Below are 18209 nucleotides of genomic sequence, written 5' to 3'. Positions count from 1 at the left end.
CAGGCGCTAGACTGAGGCAGAGTCAAAGGCAAGATGCAGCTGGTGGCTGGAACACAGCTTGAGTGCAGAGATCAGTGTGCTCACCCTCCTGTGTCAGCACCTAAGTCAGAGGTTGTAGAGGATGTCCTCTGCAGTGACTGTTGAATCTCACTGAGCACACAGCCCACCACAGAAGTGCAGGAGATTTAGCTGAGATACAGAGAATGTTTGTTTACCTTGCTGTCTTGATTAGCAAATATTCCTACTCAGTAAAATTTTCACTTATGTGTGTCAAGAGAATCTCTTAAGTGCAAACTATTTAAATACAAGGCATATACACGAAGAAGATAATGTTTTGGCTAAAATCCATGTCATTTATTTATTTAACAAAAATCTGAGTATCTTCAATGTTCCAAGCCATGTCCTTGCTGCTGGAAACGGAGATTAAACCCCTGGCCCTCAAGGAGCTCACAGTCTAGAGGGGAAAAGACATATACATAAATAAATATAACGTAGAGTATGCTGAGGGGACCATTATAGGAGGCAAAGAGCCAAGGAAGCTGATTCTATGGTTAACGTCCACAGCAAAGAGAGACCTGGCTAATGTGGATTTTTTGTGAAGAATAGATAAGGCAGTGGTTCTCAAAGTGTGACTGGCTAATTATCTTCGTCAGAATCATCTGGAGCACATATTAAAACAGAGATTCCCAGCACTTCAGCAGGTTGGAATTTGGGACCTGGGAGTCTACATTCTAAAGTGTTCTAGGTAATTCCACTGCAACTTAAAGTTTGAGAACCTGTGAGATAAGGCTGGAAAAAAGAATGATCTGCACATTGGCTATACTAATTTGCGGGTCTTTAGTGAGAGGTGAAGTAGGGAAGAAGGGAGTTGACATTTATTAAGCTCTACTACAATCTTTATATAAGTTAATGTAATTCTCAAAATGACCCCATGAGGTAGATACTATTATTCTCATTATACAGATGCAGAAACAGAATTAGAGAGTTTAAATAATTTGTTCAACATTTAGAGCTAATGAATCCCAATACTGAACCCAGATTCACTTAACTCTAAAGCCTGTCCACGTTTATAACACCACACTATACCAGGGGACTGATTAATTTGACTATTTTCTTGTCATTCTTTGCCAGATCTTGCTAGGTAAATATAAAGAACCACCAGAGGGTACTTTGATCACATCTGATGTAACTGGTCATGGACAGACTCTTCTCTGGCAACCGGGGATTTAGGGCAAAGCTGGGAGGAACATAAAATGAGCAGTCAGTTCCGACTTATTTCTTCATCATTTTCTCATCTTCTGGTAGAGATGTTATGAAAGGTACTAAGGCTACGGACTGGGGCCATCTGGAGGGGAAAAGGAAACATATCTATGAAAGTAATTCCACTGAACAGCAAACATTCTTGGGAATCAAAACATCCAGACTCGTTTCCCCCACCAAAAACAGAAAAAAGAAATGTCAGGACAAGAGGCCTGAATCTGCATTAGGAAATAGCTCAACCTTTAGAGAAATTGTGAAAGACCAGTTAAACAAACAAATCTGTCTCTTTCTACAGACAGATTCAGAAGTACAACAAAAGAAACACAGCTCATAAAATAATGGGAAGTCCAATCCCATTTAAAGGACTTGGGGACAAGCTCAACCTATAAAAAAATCTCCAGTAATAAATGAAACACACATAAACTGCAAATCCTGGTTATATTCCCACACACCATGCTCAGCGTTGTCCGCCAGACCACTGGCAGGAGCAGCCAAGTGGAACGTGTTAGATGAAGAACAGGAAAGACATTGTAATAAAGGTGGCTGGCAACAGTGGTGGGGTAGGGGGTGCTCTGAGGCCTCGTGTTCAGAAGTCTGGTGTGCTACTGCCGCCCTCTTCTATCACTGAGCTTGGAGCCACAACAGGAACACCATAAGCCAAACCTGAGTTTCCAGTGCTAGAGAGCTGCTGCTGCTTCTTTTTTTTTTTTTTTGTTATTTTAAGCAATTGCTGAGTCCAAAGATGAGTTTTGATGAGATCAGCCCACAGTACAGACACAATGGACAGCACAAAGTGTAGATTTCACTAGTTAGTGTAACAAAGATTATAAGCCAGACTTTATTTTATTGCTACATTTTCCCACACACACAATAGGGTACATTTGCTTCCACCTACTTTTTCTATTAATATAATACTGGCATGGTTTAGAGTTGTTTAAAAAACAAAAAGCAAATCTGGATTGATCCTCTCTTTACAAAATAGTTGATTTATTTATACTGCACCAATTTAGCCCCTCCGAATACACAGCTTCCAACAGGCAGAATAGCTAGAGAAGCAGGTGTCACAAATTATGGTTTAAAAATATGCAGGCAGCAGGCACTGTACCTGTGCGTTTAATATACCTGAAATCTGCTGATACTCCAAACCAGCTACACTAACAGCAATTCTGGGAGCATTGAGATAGACGCTTAATCCTGATGGCAATATGTGGTTGTTCGAGAGTCTAACTGGGTTATGCCTTTGGCTAGCCAAGTGGGAAGAGTATGCAAAGACCATGTCTAACGACAGCAGGTCTTCAAGATTATTATCCTGTCACAGTTTATAAAGGTGAGGAACTAATTATTAGGAGCTGTGCAGTCAAAATGGCCAGAGAACAAATATACTCCTACAGTGCATATAATTAAGTCAACCATCTTGTGGATCCCGGATTGTCTCTGGATGTGACCTCAAACACTTGAAAAGGAAACTTCAAGTATGCTGGGAGACAGTTATCAGAATGTTTGGGTATCTTTGTTCCTGAATATCAAGTAACAGGGCTCACCTCCACGTTACTTCTTGCAACAAGCACACAGGGTGACTCCGTAGAGACAGCTCATTATAGATACTGAGCCTTCAAGAGTTCAAGGGGTGGGTAGGCTCAGTACTATCCAGGGCTGAGCAGAAAACTCTGTAAGCCAACCTGACATCCCTAAGTCTTATTCTGGTTCTGAGAACATTTCGGTCCGGCTCCAAGTCCGCTTTGCTCCAACTCAGCAATGACAGACATATACTTGAACTCATTCGGTCTGAAGTTGAAGGTCTCCACTAACCCGTACGTCTCTTTTCGATCAGTGGCATAGAAGAGCTGCACTTGGTTGGCCATGCACTGTGCCTCAGCAACATTCTGAAAGGTAGAAAGAACAGTGAGGTCCCTTCCAGCACAGGGCCACACAGCTCTGTGTCTAAGGCCTGTGGCAGGTGAGGCCCTTGCCCAGGAGTCACTGCTCTCAGAAAGCTTCCTGACTCCCTGACATCCTAAGTCTTGGTGAGGTACCCCTTTTCTGTGTACTCAAATTAGCCTACTCTTCCTCTAGCATTGTATGTATCATACTATATTTTATCTGTCCTTTGTTTCCTCTTTTTCTTTTTCATCTGTCTACCCTTATGTGAATTCCTCACAGTATGAGCCTGTTTTACATCCCTTCATATAGTGAAATCTGGTGAATACTTGCTGATAAATTAATGCAGATGTTAAAATTTCCCTCTTAAAAAAAATTCCATCTTCATTCAGTTCCTTAGTATATCTCAAGGGGAAAAAAAAGAGCAATAGTTAATCAGCTCTCCAGCTCTAAGAACTAAGTTTGTGAGTTGGTACTAAGGCTTTGACTAACCAGACATACTCTTGAATAAAACCTATTCCTCATACCACCTCAGTTAAAAAAGTGGTGCCAAAGCCAGCTGCAGTTTAACAAATTGTCCACAAAGTCTGACATCCTTTTCTTTCTCTTGGGCCACAAGACTTGTGGGATTAGTTCCCCAACCAGGGAATGAATCCAAGCCATCAGCAGTGAAAGCATGGAGTCCTAACCACTGGACCGCCCAGGAATTCCCCACGACACTTTTTCTTCCCTGTGATAGAGCCTTGTTTCTCTTTCCTTGAGTGATGGTTATACTTAGTGACTTGCTTTCTAACAAATGGGCTAAAGTGGAATGATGAAAAATGACTTCTGGTATTCAGTCACAGAAGACATCATGGTTTCTGTCTTGCTATCTCAAATCACTTGCTTTGGAGAAAATCAGTTTCCATGTCACGAAGACATTCAAGTAGCCTACGGAGAAGCCAGTGTGGCAAGGAAATGAGGTCTCCTGCCAACTGCCATGCCAGTGTGGTCAGAGGTGGATCGTCAAGCCCAACAGCCTTCAAAAGACAGCAGCCCTTTCCAATATCTTGACAGCAACTTCATGAGACTCTGAGCCAGAACCACTCAGCTATGCTGCTCCTGAACTCTTGACACAAAGAAACTGTGAGGTAATAAATATTTATTGTTTTATGTCACATAGTTTTGGAGTAGTTAATTTCTATGCAGTCATTTCTAACTAATCCACAGCAAGGCCCCAGGAAAGAGAAGAGGCCACCTTCTCTAAAGCTCAGGAGCAGGAAAATGGTGACCTGACCACTCTGTAACAGAAGTGAGATCAAGATACAGGCTAGACTCTTGAAATCTTACAAAAGAATTACCTCAAAAACTCTTACTTTGCTTCCTACACATTCTCTAGTGCTAGCTGATCAGAGGCATTTATTCATCATTATAATGTTCACACAGCCAAAATCCAACCCCAAATTATAATGGAAAATTCCTACTAAAACTGTCAAAAGTGTGCTATGTCTAGCTACAGAGTGATGAAAATGGGTTTATAAATACCACAGGCTGCTTCACCTCCATTCCCTCCCATGGGTTGCAGGTCATTTCTCATAAGCAGGCACTGATCTCTGAGACTGGATCTTCAATCAAAAGCCATTTTCCAAATTGCTGGGTATTTCAAATTAATAGAATTTTATACCAGGAAAGGGCCTTAGAGATCATCTAGTCCTCATTTAATGGACCAGGAAACCAAAGCAGATGAGGGTTAATTAAAGATGGACTCAAGGTCATGTGGCACGCAAATGGCAGAGCAAGAACCAGATCTCTGGACTCCCAGGCTGGTACTCCCTCCACGTCACCCTGATACTATTTCCGGTGGGGCACAATAATTAAGGTTGATAACTCTACTTCATCATTTTTACCTTTTAAATTCAAACATGTCTCAAGGACAAACGATTTTTTAAGCAAGTGCATAATCTGAGGCAGATGTCATCACTCTCTAAGGCTCTGAACTGTAGGGACTGTGACAGTTAACTTTTATTTGAGGCTTAGGATGGTGGAGGTAAGGGTAATTTCAGTTGTGTTCATTCTAGAACAGTGCTGTTCAAGCTGCAGAGTCCTAGGGCCTCTGTGGAGGTGCCTCAGTCCCTTCACCTCTCTTTCAGCTGTTATATCCTGGGGTTTTACATAATAAGATTTTGTGTGGATAAAGGACTCTGACCACTTGTTTGAAGACCACTAGAATGATGGGAAGAGAGTTAAGACACGGAGAAATGTCTCTCATGGAGGATTACGGAAAGCTCTCCTGCACCCTAGCCACTGCTGACTCATTCGCCCCTTGTCTTTTATTCCCTTAATTCTCGACATGAACAGCAGTCTCTTCCCCTTCCAAGACCCAAGAAGATAAACATATTAATTCCCTATGCTGCTCAACAAGGAGGTGTATTAACAGACCTGATTCCTTCCTCTCTTTCCATCTTAATGGCTACAATCAAAGTACCAAGCCTTGCCCATTTTATTCCCTATACGTTTCCGAGGTTATTCTCTCTCCTCCTTCCCTACTCTGCTCTGGGTAAGGTCTTTACCACCTCTTTCCCAGACTACTGCAACTGCGTTTTAAATGATCACACTGACCAGGCTAGAACTAAAAAGTGTTTAGAAAGCAAATACTTAAGGTTAATGGTCTCAAAATCCAACTCTCTATGGGTCAACTCCTCATCTTTCTGTGCTTGCAGGATAAAGTCAATCTTCTGAACATAATCCACCAAATTCCCTTTTTTAATATATCAGTGACAGCAAATTGTAATATCCCAAGTCATTTTGTGCTTTCTAGCTTTTCCGTATTCCATTCCCACTGTCTGGAACATTCCCCTCCCCACTTTATACTGCTAAACTGCTAATCTTTGAGAGTCAGTTCAGGTGTCATTTCTTCCTTCTTCTGGGTCAGGAACACTCCCCCTGACCCCTCCAAAGCTGCGCATGTCTTCATCCTAGCACTTACCACATTCCAATGAAATCATCTGCTGACACACATGTGGAACCAAATAAGGTTTTTAAATACTATACTGAATTTTCATCATTAAAAGTAATCAGTTTAGAAGAAACCTATAGGTTCCATGTATTTCTATCTCTTTGCTTTACTGTATTTGGAAACACAACGCCTAAACTATAAATGTGTGCATGAGTATGCAGGGGATCATATATTTGTATTACATTTCTAGGTCTCCCATCTCTGAATCATGTATCTCCACACTAAACTTTAACATGTCTGATTTTGTACTACACTGGAAACTCACAGGTTGATTTATACAAGGCAAATATATGTTGTCTAGTATGCTGTTGAATGTTATAAGACTAGGAAGCAAATTTTAATAATTATGGGAACCATGTTTGAGACCACTAGAGGTGGTATAAATGCTAAAGCAGAAATAGTCTCTCCTCTGACCTCTAGAGTCCACATCTAATATGGTTAGATGTTATGCTTTGCTGAAGATCAGAAAATACAAAACCATCTCTGTGTCACTCACTCCTGTCTGTGGTCAAGTTTTACATTTTATCATTATTGGTAACTACATCCCCTCCAAGTCTCAATTTCAAAATTCACACTTTGTGTACTATTTCCTATATTTAACACTCACTCCCAAGTTCAAAAATCCTTCAACTACACAACACTGTAAAATAACTATACTTCAATAAATTAAAAAAAGAGAACAGATCACAACTAAATATAGCAATAAAAATTTTGCAAGTTAAAAAAAAAAACAACAAAACACCTTTTACCTCAAGCAGGACTCACGGTTCTTACTGTCTCTTCATCTTTCTTATGTTTCCACTTCTCTCTTTACCCAACTTGCACTCCATTGTCAATAATTACAGTAATTTCTTTGCATTCACCTTTAACTTCCCGGTCCCTGTCTTACTTCATTACATCACTTGGCTAAACCATAACCCTAGGTAAATCCAACTCTCAGTCCTTTATCTCTGTGCTTGTCATTCCCCACAGACATTCTCTCTTCCTTTTTCCTAGATCACACGTCGGCAAACACCTTCTGGAAAGGGAGAGACCATTAATATTTTAGGTTTTACGGCCCTACAGTCGCTTGTTGCAGCTAACTCAACTCTCTGTTGCAGATGTAAAGCAGCCATAAATAACATGTAAAGATAAGCATGGCTGTGTTCCAATAAAATTTTATTTACACACTTTGAAATTTGAACTTCATATAATTTTCACAGGCCATGAAATATTACTTTTTTAGTTTCTGTTTCTTCAACTACTTGAAGATATAGAACACATTCTCACTTCATGTTCTAGACAAAAATTTCACACTTCCTCTTTTCTATTCAAATGTCCAACATCTATTTTTCCATTCCCACTCTCAGCTAATGATTTTTCTTTTCACTAAGCAATCTGGAGAGAACATCTTACAAGCTATCATTACCCTCTATCCACTAAACTGAATGTGTCCTTATATCCTGGCTTCTCTCTTGCTACATTTCTGGCAAAGATTAACCCCTCATTCCCAAGATTTACCCATTCAAAACACCACTTAAACAACTCTCTTTCTCCTGTATTTTCAATATTTTCCTCTTTACCCGACCTTTTCATCAGCATATACATACAAGGCTCTCATTTAAAACAAAACAAAAAACCCACTCTCATCCCCACTTCTTACACCCTATTCTTTCCTTTTCTTCTCAGAAACACTCCTTCAAAGACAAATTTATGCTTACTTTTTCTAATTTCTCTTCCCAACCTTTCCTAAATGTACTCCAAATACGCTGTCGTCCTATCCCTCCTTTGAAACTGCCTCCATAGAGGTCCCCAATGACTTCTAATAAATTCTCAGTCCTCATCTCACTTGCCCTACCAGTGTGAGCTGCTGGCTCACCACCCCTATTCCCTGAAACACTTTATCTTAGCCTCCAGGGGATTTTCCCATCTTAGTTTTCCTCCTACCTCACTGATTCTTTCTTTTTCATCTTCTTTGCTGATGCTTCCTCATTGCTCCAGGGCTCAGTTCTTAGACCTCTTCTCTTTTTAACTTCATTAACTTCCTTGGTGATTTCAGTCTCATGGTTGTAAATAACAATCTGTATGCTGACAACTCCCATCTTCATCTCTCCAGTTTGGACCTCTCCTCTGAACTTCAGACTCATATGCCTAACTGCCTATTACTTGGATTATCTAATAGGCACCTCAAACTTAATGTGCCCAAAATTCAGTTCCTGATCTTCATCCCAAACCTGCTCTGCCCACAGTCTTATCTGTCTCATTAATGGCAACTCCATTCCTCTGGATAGGATTTTGGGTGACTTCCAGTTGAGTGTGATGAGTAGAAGGAAGAATGGGAGAAATGAGACTGATAATAGACAGGACTAACAGACAGTGAAGGAGATCTCAATTACGCCCTAGACTTGGGGCTTACTATTACTATGTGATACTAGCTGCGTACCATCACTTTTCCCTTCCTTGTATGCAGCTGGTAATAGAGGGATAGAAAAAGGAAAAATCAGAGGGTGTTATAATAAAGAACCTCAGGAGAAAAAAGGCACTAAAGGGCCCACTATCTTGAGGACATCCTGAACTTCAACACTGCTGGATAAATGAGACTGAAATGAGCAAGGACTAGACAAACAGGCTGAACAGCAATCATAAAACTGCTCCTGGTCCTGGGCATACAGAGAACAAACACAACAGACATCATTACCTACAGGCACATGGTCAATGCTCTATCCCAGGAAATGGGAAAGAGGAAGGAAAAACACTATGTATGACGAAAGCTGTACATGTGAACAGTGTGAAGAAAGATAACAGATTAAGAACTATTTTAAACTTTGAACTCTTCTGTACACTTAAGAAGCCATTTACTTGTCCGGAGCCTCTTACCTGAAACCCCACAGGCCAGATGTGTTTTAGAGTTAGAATTACTGGATTTTAGAAAGATAACAAATGCAGATACCATATAACTGTATTATGTAACACTCATAATCCATTAATATTTCCCTTGTAAAATGCATGAATATTCCACACTGAGTAGGATTAATAAGGACTATCAGTGGCCTCACATCAAAGTGAAGTTACAAAGAAGATACAGCTATCAGGTAAGTTCAAATCACATAAGGTTTGAGGACCAAAGGAGTTATGAAAAAATTTTGTGGTCAGAGCTTTTGGACTTTCAAACTGTGAATAAATGAATGAGAATTTGTACTAACTTCGATTCGGAAGAGCTTAAGCAAGACAAAATTACTGTCAATTTAAGTAAGAAACAAGTATGTTTCTTATGCTTGTCTTTGGAATTTTACTTCTCATGAGGTTTGGCAGGAGAGTATGTTCAGGGCCACCAGATACATGCAAAAGGTAAAAGTTGATTCTTACCAGAAATGTGGAATCCATTTCTGCTGTCATCAGCACTATGCCCTTTTCTTCCTTAAGTTCAGGGTAGTGATATAAAATCAGCTGGCTGGCCGCAGCTTCCCCTCGGGTCTGCAAGGAGGAACACTTATCAAGACTCAATAAGGTACCACCACAACAAAACTGCAATTTCACAGCAATAGACAGTCTGGAGGAAATTCTGGCTCTTAACAGTCCCTTGGGTGGCTAGTGAGTTGGAGGATTGGTGCGTGGGGATGGTCAGGTTTGCCAAGTCACAGCAAAACTGACAGTTTGTACAGTGTTATTTGTGTCTTCAATTGAAAAAGGTTTGGCTTTTTTCCCAGAAAATGTTTACAGTAGGCAGTGAATCCTTCATCATGGCCATATATTTAAAAACAAAACGACACGAGCAGCTACCAAATCAAGTTCTAAAGAAAGCAATATGCCTGTGTAATTGCCACTTTTATGGACTAGTGCATTTCACAGTTGAAATCTACTCCCCTTGGCTGGCTCTGAAGACTGAGCTCTTTAAAGCTGTAGCAAACAGCTGGAGAGTTTGCACATGGGCCAGATTTATAATGTGCAGTTTTAAAATATAATCTGGGTGGGAGAAAGGGGGGAAAAGAAGAATTGGAACATCATAATTTCATGAAGAATGGACAGGGCAGTGGTTACCAGACCTCAGCTCAGACTAGGAAGAGAGGCTGGGTTCAAAGCCTAAGCCCTCATACAGTGTAGGAGCAAACAACCATACATTCAGAAGATCTCTGGGTTTCATCTTTAGGATTTCAGAAAAAGTCCTTTTAATTATCAATGTGAAGTCAAGCGGGCCTTAGAAAGCATCACTACGAACAAAGCTAGTGGTGATGGAATTCCAGTTGAGCTATTTCAAATCCTGAAAGATGGTGCTGTGAAAGTGCTGCACTCAATATGCCAGCAAATTTGGAAAACTCAGCAGTGGCCACAGGACTGGAAAAGGTCAGTTTTCATTCCAATTCCAAAGAAAGGCAATGCCAAAGAATGCTCCAACTGCCGCACAATTGCACTCATCTCACATGCTAGTAAAGTAATGCTCAAAATTCTCCAAGCCAGGCTTCAGCAATACGTGAACTGTGAACTTCCAGATGTTCAAGCTGGTTCTAGAAAAGGCAGAGGAACCAGAGATCAAATTGCCAACATCCGCTTGATCATCAAAAAACCAAGAGAGTTCCAGAAAAACATCTATTTCTGCTTCATTGACTATGCCAAAGCCTTTGACTGTGTGGATCACAATAAACTGTGGAAAATTCTGAAAGAGATGGGAATACCAGACCACCTGACAACAGTTAGAACTGGACATGGAACAACAGACTGGTTCCAAATAGGAAAAGGAGTACGTCAAGGCTGTATATTGTCACCCTGCTTATTTAACTTCTATGCAGAGTACATCATGAGAAATGCTGGGCTGGAAGAAACACAAGCTGGAATCAAGATTGCCGGGAGAAATATCAATAACCTCAGATATGCAGATGACACCACCCTTATGGCAGAAAGTGAAGAGGAGCTAAAAAGCCTCTTGATGAGAGTGAAAGAGGAGAGCGAAAAAGCTGGCTTAAAGCTCAACATTCAGAAAATGGAAGATCATGGCATCTGGTCCCATCACTTCATGGGAAATAGATGGGGAAACAGTGGAAACAGTGTCAGACTTTATTTTTTGGGGCTCCAAAATCACTGCAGATGGTGACTGCAGCCATGAAATTAAAAGACGCTTACTACTTGGAAGAAAAGTTATGACCAACCTAGATAGCATATTCAAAAGCAGAGACATTACCTTGCCGATTAAGGTCCGTCTAGTCATGGCTATGGTTTTTCCAGTGGTCATGTATGGATGTGAGAGTTGGACTGTGAAGAAGGCTGAGTGCCGAAGAATTGATGCTTTTGAACTGTGGTGTTGGAGAAGACTCTTGAGAGTCCCTTGGACTGCAAGGAGATCCAACCAGTCCATTCTGAAGGAGAGCAGCCCTGGGATTTCTTTGGAAGGAATGATGCTAAAGCTGAAACTCCAGTACTTTGGCCACCTCATGCAAAGAGTTGACTCACTGGAAAAGACTCTGATGCTGGGAGGGATTGAGGGCATGAGGAGAAGGGGACGACAGAGGATGAGATGGCTGGAGGGCATCACAGACTTGATGGACGTGAGTCTGAGTGAACTCCGGGAGTTGGTGATGGACAGGGAGGCCTGGCGTGCTGCGATTCACGGGGTCGCAGAGAGTCGGACACGACTGAGCGACTGAACTGAACTGAACTGATTTACTGCTAGGGCTCTCTCGGTAATAGTGTAGCCTCTCAATTCTCCCAAACATATTTCTATGGACACACTATCATTTTGATCATAATTATGTTTCTGGATCTTTTTCCTATACCTGTATATGAGCTTCAGGAGGGCAGTCTTGGCAGTTTCCAACACAACAGCCTAATGGTTAAGTTCACAGACTCTGGAGTCAATGACATGGAGTCAAGCAAACCCAGCCCTACGACTCATTAGCAGTGTGAACTAACTCCTCTAAGCTTGCTATTTCTTTTCTTTTCTTTCTTTTTTTAAAAAAATAAACATGATACAATTTTTGGATATAATCACAAGGGATAAAGTCATAAGAAAATTCTCATTCTGTTGTGTGCTCCCTTCATCCCAACTGCAAAGCTGTTATAATCCATTCCCAGATCTGGTCTACAAATAAAGACTGACAATCCTAGTGATTATCTCATTTAAAACACTTTTATTTTAAAAGCTTCAAATGCTTTGGATCAAACTTCTTAATCTAGTATTTGGGAATAAAATGAAGAAAAAGGAAGGAAGGATAGAAGCAAACAAAATAACATTTATGGAATGAAAAATATGCATCTAGCACTTTAGATAGTGCTGATTTGGTTAATAAAACACATGTTAAGACACAGAACCTACCTTAAGGTTGTAACTCATAGGTATTGGATGGGGCCTAAAAAGCTAGCCCAACGAAGTATGACAATTCATCGGTGCTACAGCAAATGCTGCTGGCAGTTAATATATATTCTGTGTCTTAAAGTCTTAGCAAGGGCTCGTAGTCCCACAGAGGGGGCTTCTTTCACCAAAGAGATGAACACAGGACACCTACCTGAATATTTATAAGTGCAGTGAAGTGGAGTTCAGTACCTGTCCATTGCCCGACAAAAAACTCATAACCTTCCCTTCTTGGCAGTGCACAGAGAAACTGTGGGAAATGAATATACAAGGAGACAAGTAGATAAATAAAACCGCTTGCTCTATGTCCAACCACCTGTGTCATTCACTCCATTTCTCAACATTTGGTTTTTAAAACTTCTGTTGTATTTTGAAATTCATATGTGATAATGTAACACTCTTATACTTCCCAGGCCACCTAAGAAAGTATTAGAGATTCACTGAAGCTGTCTATGTAAACCCATTCTAATTCCATTCTACAATGACCTGCATTTGCTAACCTGTCATTCCTTTCCAGGTTTTTATACTTTTAGTGTGTAAGTATACATCCATAAACAAGAAACAGTACTGTTTGCATGTTTAAAAACTTAAATCTTACCAAACTATATGTATACTTTTGCTACTTGCTTTTTTTACATCATATCATACTTCTGAGATTTACCGATGTTGATAAATATTATTAATTCATTATTTTCACTGTTATATGGAAATTGACAATAGATATTTACCACAATTTTACTCATCCTTTTGATGAACTTTTTGGTCCTTTTCAATTTCTAAACTTCCTCATGTTGCTGAATTAATTTTTGCTACAATTATAATAATCACTTCATATTCTACTATCTGAGGCTGATACTGAAGTATGGCTCTAATAACCGAGATGATTAATTTTATGCTCAAGATAAACTGGGGTGGAGTGGTACAGACTGATACCAGAACAAAACAAAGTATAATCAGCCAAATACGCATTAGTCATGGAATTGTCTCCTTACTGCCAACCACTAAGGCTCCGTTTTGTTATTACTAATATTAGATGAGATAACCGTAATGCTTACCTAATGGAGAAAAAAAGCTTTTAAAGCTTTCTTGAGGTATATTTGAGGTTTAAGTTGCATATATTTAAAGTGTACAATTAAAATAGTTTTGACATATGTATACTGTGAAACCACAGTCAACAGGATTACCACAATCAACATAATGAAGGTATCTATCATGCCCCCAAATCCCTTTGTAATTCCTCCCTCCCTCTCTCCAACTGTTCCTAAGCAACCACTGACTCGGTTTCTTTCACTACTGGTCAGGCTTTCCAGAATTTCACATAAATGGAACCACAGAATCTATACTGCTTTGTACACACAGTTTCTTTACTCTTCCACCTGTGATAGATTTGGATATCTTCAGCCTCTGTTACTACAAATAAAGCTGCCATGAACAGCTTATACATGTGTGTAAGTCACTGAATGAATGTGTACTTTCAGTTCCTTTGGGAAAATATGTAGGAGCAGAATGGCTGGGTAGTATGGTGGGTCATGCTTAACTCACAAAGAAACTGCCAGACTGCTTTCTGAATTAATTGGTTTATTTCTGAACGGTCTACTCTGCTCCACTGATCTATGTGTCTGTTTTTATGTTACTTCCACACTGTCTTCATTACTGTAGTTTTATGAAGTCACAGTCTCGAAATCAGGTAATGTAAGTTCTCTAACTTGGCTCTTTTTCTTCAAAACTGTTTTGTTACTCTAGATCCTCTGGATATCCAGACAACTTTTTTAAATCAACTTGTCAATTTTGTGTGTGTGTGTGAATTTCTTAAAAAAAAAAAAAAAAAAAGCTTATACAGATTTTGATTTGGATTATATTTTATCTAGAGCTCAATTTGGAGAGAAATGCCAACAATACTGAGTCATCAAACACAGTATATCTCTCCATTTACTTAGATGTTTTTAATTTTCTCTCAGCAATGTTTAGAAGCATTTTTTGAGAATCTCAGAGATCAGTACAGACACCAAGTCAGCTGACCCACCTCACCTCTTCCCTTTCTCTTGTTTCCTGGCAGCTCACTACTCCAGCAACAATTTCATAATTCCTTTCAGACATATATAATCAAAATAGCATGGTCAAAACTGAAAAGAAGCTGCCAAGAGAAGAGAAACTTAGAGGAGGTTGAAAAGATTAAGGTCTCGGGTGTTGTTTCCAACATTCACTTATATTCTTTTTTTTCCACTTATATTAATAGATTAAGATTCATATCAGAAAGGGCTGAGATGTTTCAGAGAGCTAAACAGCCACAGACTTATTGGGCAAACCCACAAGGTTAGTTAGGGTTAAGGTTAAAAGTCTCATTTATCAGTACAATCAACATGTAAACACCTTTGTTAAATAACTATAAAATGTGTGATAGCGTGGAACATGACGAGAATGGTTAGAAAACATCCTTGTCTGGCAGCACTGAGAAGCAATCCTCATGGTCATCGGAAACTTACTGTTGGGCAGGACTGAGCCCGGTTCCAAATCAAATCAAACTTTTCTTTCTGTAGGGTTAGAAAAGAATAAAATTCAAAGACAAGAAAATAAAAAAGGCCATAATCACATTTAAAGTCACCAAGACTGAACTCCAGAACTAAAATACAACTAAAACAATCTCAAGTTGCATCATTTACAAACCCCTCTTACAACAGAGAGGAAAAACCAGATGTACGCTTTCTTATTCAGTATCAGAATTATGTGTGAGAAGTGGATACCCCAAATGCTCTAAACTCTTCAGGGGACTATGCCAAGTGTCAGAGACAATAAGTCACTGAGTCTGTATGAGGGAGAGCTAAGAAGGCCTGCTCAAACAATGAGTCAGTATCAGAGATTTAAAATAACATGAAAAGCACAGATTCTTTTGGGTGTTGAACTCATGAAAGGAAAGGGTATATATGTAAAAGAGAAAGAGAAAAAAAGATAGCAATACTCTCAACAACAACCAAACAGCCTGGCTTTATTTTTCCATCTGTACATTTTCCTCCTTAAACTTAACACGTGTAAGCTAGGTGTATATTTGTGTACTTGACACAAACTTAATCTAAAGCTACTTCCTTTTCAGAGAACAATTAATGAACTAGCTGATAACCTAGAACATAAAATGCTTTCTTCTGGTAGAAGCTGGCAGGACACTAAACCAGAAGTCAGCAGCATTCCTTCCAAGTCACAGATCTTCCACGGTCAAGCAGTGGCCCGTGACTATCTCCAAGGCAGCAATTTTGAGGGAGATGCCTCAAAAGCTTGGGAAGCTCCAAGTCAGCTCAGGGATAGGTCACTTATAGACAAGAAGGGAAGGAAGGTATGCTTGAGGACCTGTCCTAAATTCCAACAGCTTGAGTGGAAAACACGAAAAAGAAATAAAAGAGACTTGGAAATTGCTCAGCAACATAAACTTATACCATGCTCCCTTGTCAGAGAGTTGACTCAAAGAGACATTTCTAAACCAGAAAGAGGGAAAACAAGAGCCATAAATATACCATATGGAGCTCCCAATCTTTGGTGCTCAGGGCATAATAAAAACCCTCAGAGCTATAAATGTAGGTTCTCAAGAGGCAATAAACACAGGAACAGTAAAAGCAACTGCCTACTAAGGTTAGAGCCCTGACCCTCGTGCTGTAACACTTTCATTTTCCCTTCCAAACTACTTACAGGAATAACTGCGTAGACTGTATCTTTTGCTGCAAAATACTGCTGCCAAATCTGTACAAAAAAGAGAGTGTCTGTGACCCGTCGGTCATCTTTTCAACCTGCACCAAGAAGCAGTGACAGCTTTCATTGCTCAGAGTAATATGTTATTTGATAACAGGGAAGAAAATCCAACGTAATACTTTATTACTTGTACATGATTACAAAAAAGATTTAATAGCATCTATGCTTCTAGATGATTAAACTGTAACTCTCAGTAGCAAATTCCTGTCAGAGAAACAGATTCTATGACCTTGTTAATCACTTCTTCTAAGACATGCTTTGTGTATAACAGACACATTCTTTTTTCCTTATTTTCTCTCCCTAAACCCACAGTGCCCAGTGAATTGTGGGCCCTCTCAGAGAATCCAAAGTCTCAAGGTCAGGCAGATAGGGCACAAATCCCAGCTCCTGTCATTTGTTGGCTACGCTACTTTGGGCAAACTATCGAAAATAACTAAATAACAACAATATAATCATTGATAAAACAGCAATAACATCAACCTCATGGGATTACTGTGAATTTGAAATAATTATTTGAAATAATAATTTCAATAATATTATTGAAAAAATAATTTGAAACATTATTTGAAATAATGTTTGTACTTAGCACAACAGAATTACAATGCAAACCATAGCCAATGTGCTCTGAGGGCAACAAAGAGGCACTTAATCCGATTTAGGGTACAAGTACCAAAGGCAGGGACACTTGAACTATATCCTGAAGAATGATCAGGAGTTAGCCAGATGGATGGGGAGTCTGGGAAGACAGACAGGTAGGAGCGATGGTAAGAGACATTCTAAGCAGAGAATGACAAGCATTAGCAAAGGCACAGAAGTTAGGGACGGCGTCAGAGCCAATGTGATACCTAAGTGAGCTGGGGCTAAAGAATGGGTCACCTTCCTTTAGAGCTGCTCTGCTTTGTCCACATCCCCAAAAACACGGGATGGGGGTAACTGAAGACACTAATCATACAGTGAGGTCTCACCATCACAAAGCACAGAAGGAGTATTACCTCCTAGGACCTGGGCAAATCACCTCATCAATGCAGCCTAAGATTGCTATGCTTTTCTTTTTTTATGTCAAAATACTGCCTCCTCATTTTAAGGACAGCATGTCCTGCTTATTTTTATTAAATTTATATTAGCAGATAGTTTATGAATCAACACTGAATTTATGAGACTGATAGATATTTCCTAACATAGTTGACCTTGGCTACTCAAAATTATTTGAATGAACACAAATTTGTATCTAAAAATATAGGTCGGAATGCTATTTGTCATGTAATGGTCAGACCTCCTGGGCCTGGCTTCTCTCTCTCCTAAAGGACATACTTGGTGTCCACTTTCTATTGGCACTTCTTCCCAAAGGCAGTTTGAAGTTTCCTGGAGACTTTGTATTAAGCATAAATTAGCAGAAGCTAGAACTCTGTGCTGTTCTCCTTTTATTTTCGTGTCTGTCTTTTCACCAGGCTGAAATTCCTTGAGAGGAGGGGTCCCTCATTTATTTCTACATCTGGCACAGAGGCTGATATTTAATAAATGCTTGCTGAAATGAATGATATAGGACCCAAGGACACCCATAGCAATGGGCACAACTTCTGGTAAGGGAATATGATGCAGACTCAAACAGACATGGGTTTGAATCCTAGTTCTATCACTAAGTAAGTTACTTTATCTCTTTAAGTTAATTTCCTCAGTTGTAAATTGGGAATAATAATACCTACTTTATTTTTTAAGTTTTTAAAAAAATTTTATGGTTTTTTCTTTCCTTAGCTTCTTATTTATATCGGACTATAGCTGATTAGCAATGCTGTGTTAGTTCCAGGTGTACAGCAAAGTGATTCAGTTACACATATACATATACTTATTCTTTTTAAAGTTATTTTCCCATTTAGGTTGTTACATAATATTGAGCAGAGTTCCCTGTAACAACACCTATTTTATAAGGGGGTTATGAGAACATAATGAAACCGTGCATATAAAGCACTAAGTACAGCACCTGACACACAGTATACCACTTTTAGTATCGATTCTCTCAATCTA

General features: G+C 39.6%; 1 protein-coding gene across 2 annotated transcripts in view; it reads right to left on the bottom strand.

Annotated features, from left to right (window-relative positions):
- Window positions 1–360: 360 nt before the first annotated feature.
- ATPAF1 (ATP synthase mitochondrial F1 complex assembly factor 1) overlaps window positions 361–18209 on the bottom strand; it is a 28566-nt gene continuing 10717 nt past the window's right edge. Inside the window, exons 5-9 of one of the 2 annotated variants that reach the window (XM_052636642.1) lie at window positions 16128–16178; window positions 14936–14983; window positions 12607–12702; window positions 9479–9586; window positions 361–3143 (exon numbers count right to left, since the gene is read on the bottom strand). In XM_052636642.1, the coding sequence (XP_052492602.1) occupies window positions 2949–3143; window positions 9479–9586; window positions 12607–12702; window positions 14936–14983; window positions 16128–16178 (498 nt within the window). In that variant the 3' untranslated portion in view covers window positions 361–2948. The remainder of the gene's footprint in view (window positions 3144–9478; window positions 9587–12606; window positions 12703–14935; window positions 14984–16127; window positions 16179–18209) is intronic. The other variant, XM_052636643.1, reaches the window with a different exon arrangement.

This window comes from Budorcas taxicolor, chromosome 3 (genome assembly GCF_023091745.1).
Source record: "Budorcas taxicolor isolate Tak-1 chromosome 3, Takin1.1, whole genome shotgun sequence".
NCBI lineage: Eukaryota > Metazoa > Chordata > Mammalia > Artiodactyla > Bovidae > Budorcas > Budorcas taxicolor.
This window is presented reverse-complemented; position numbering and strand designations above follow the sequence as displayed.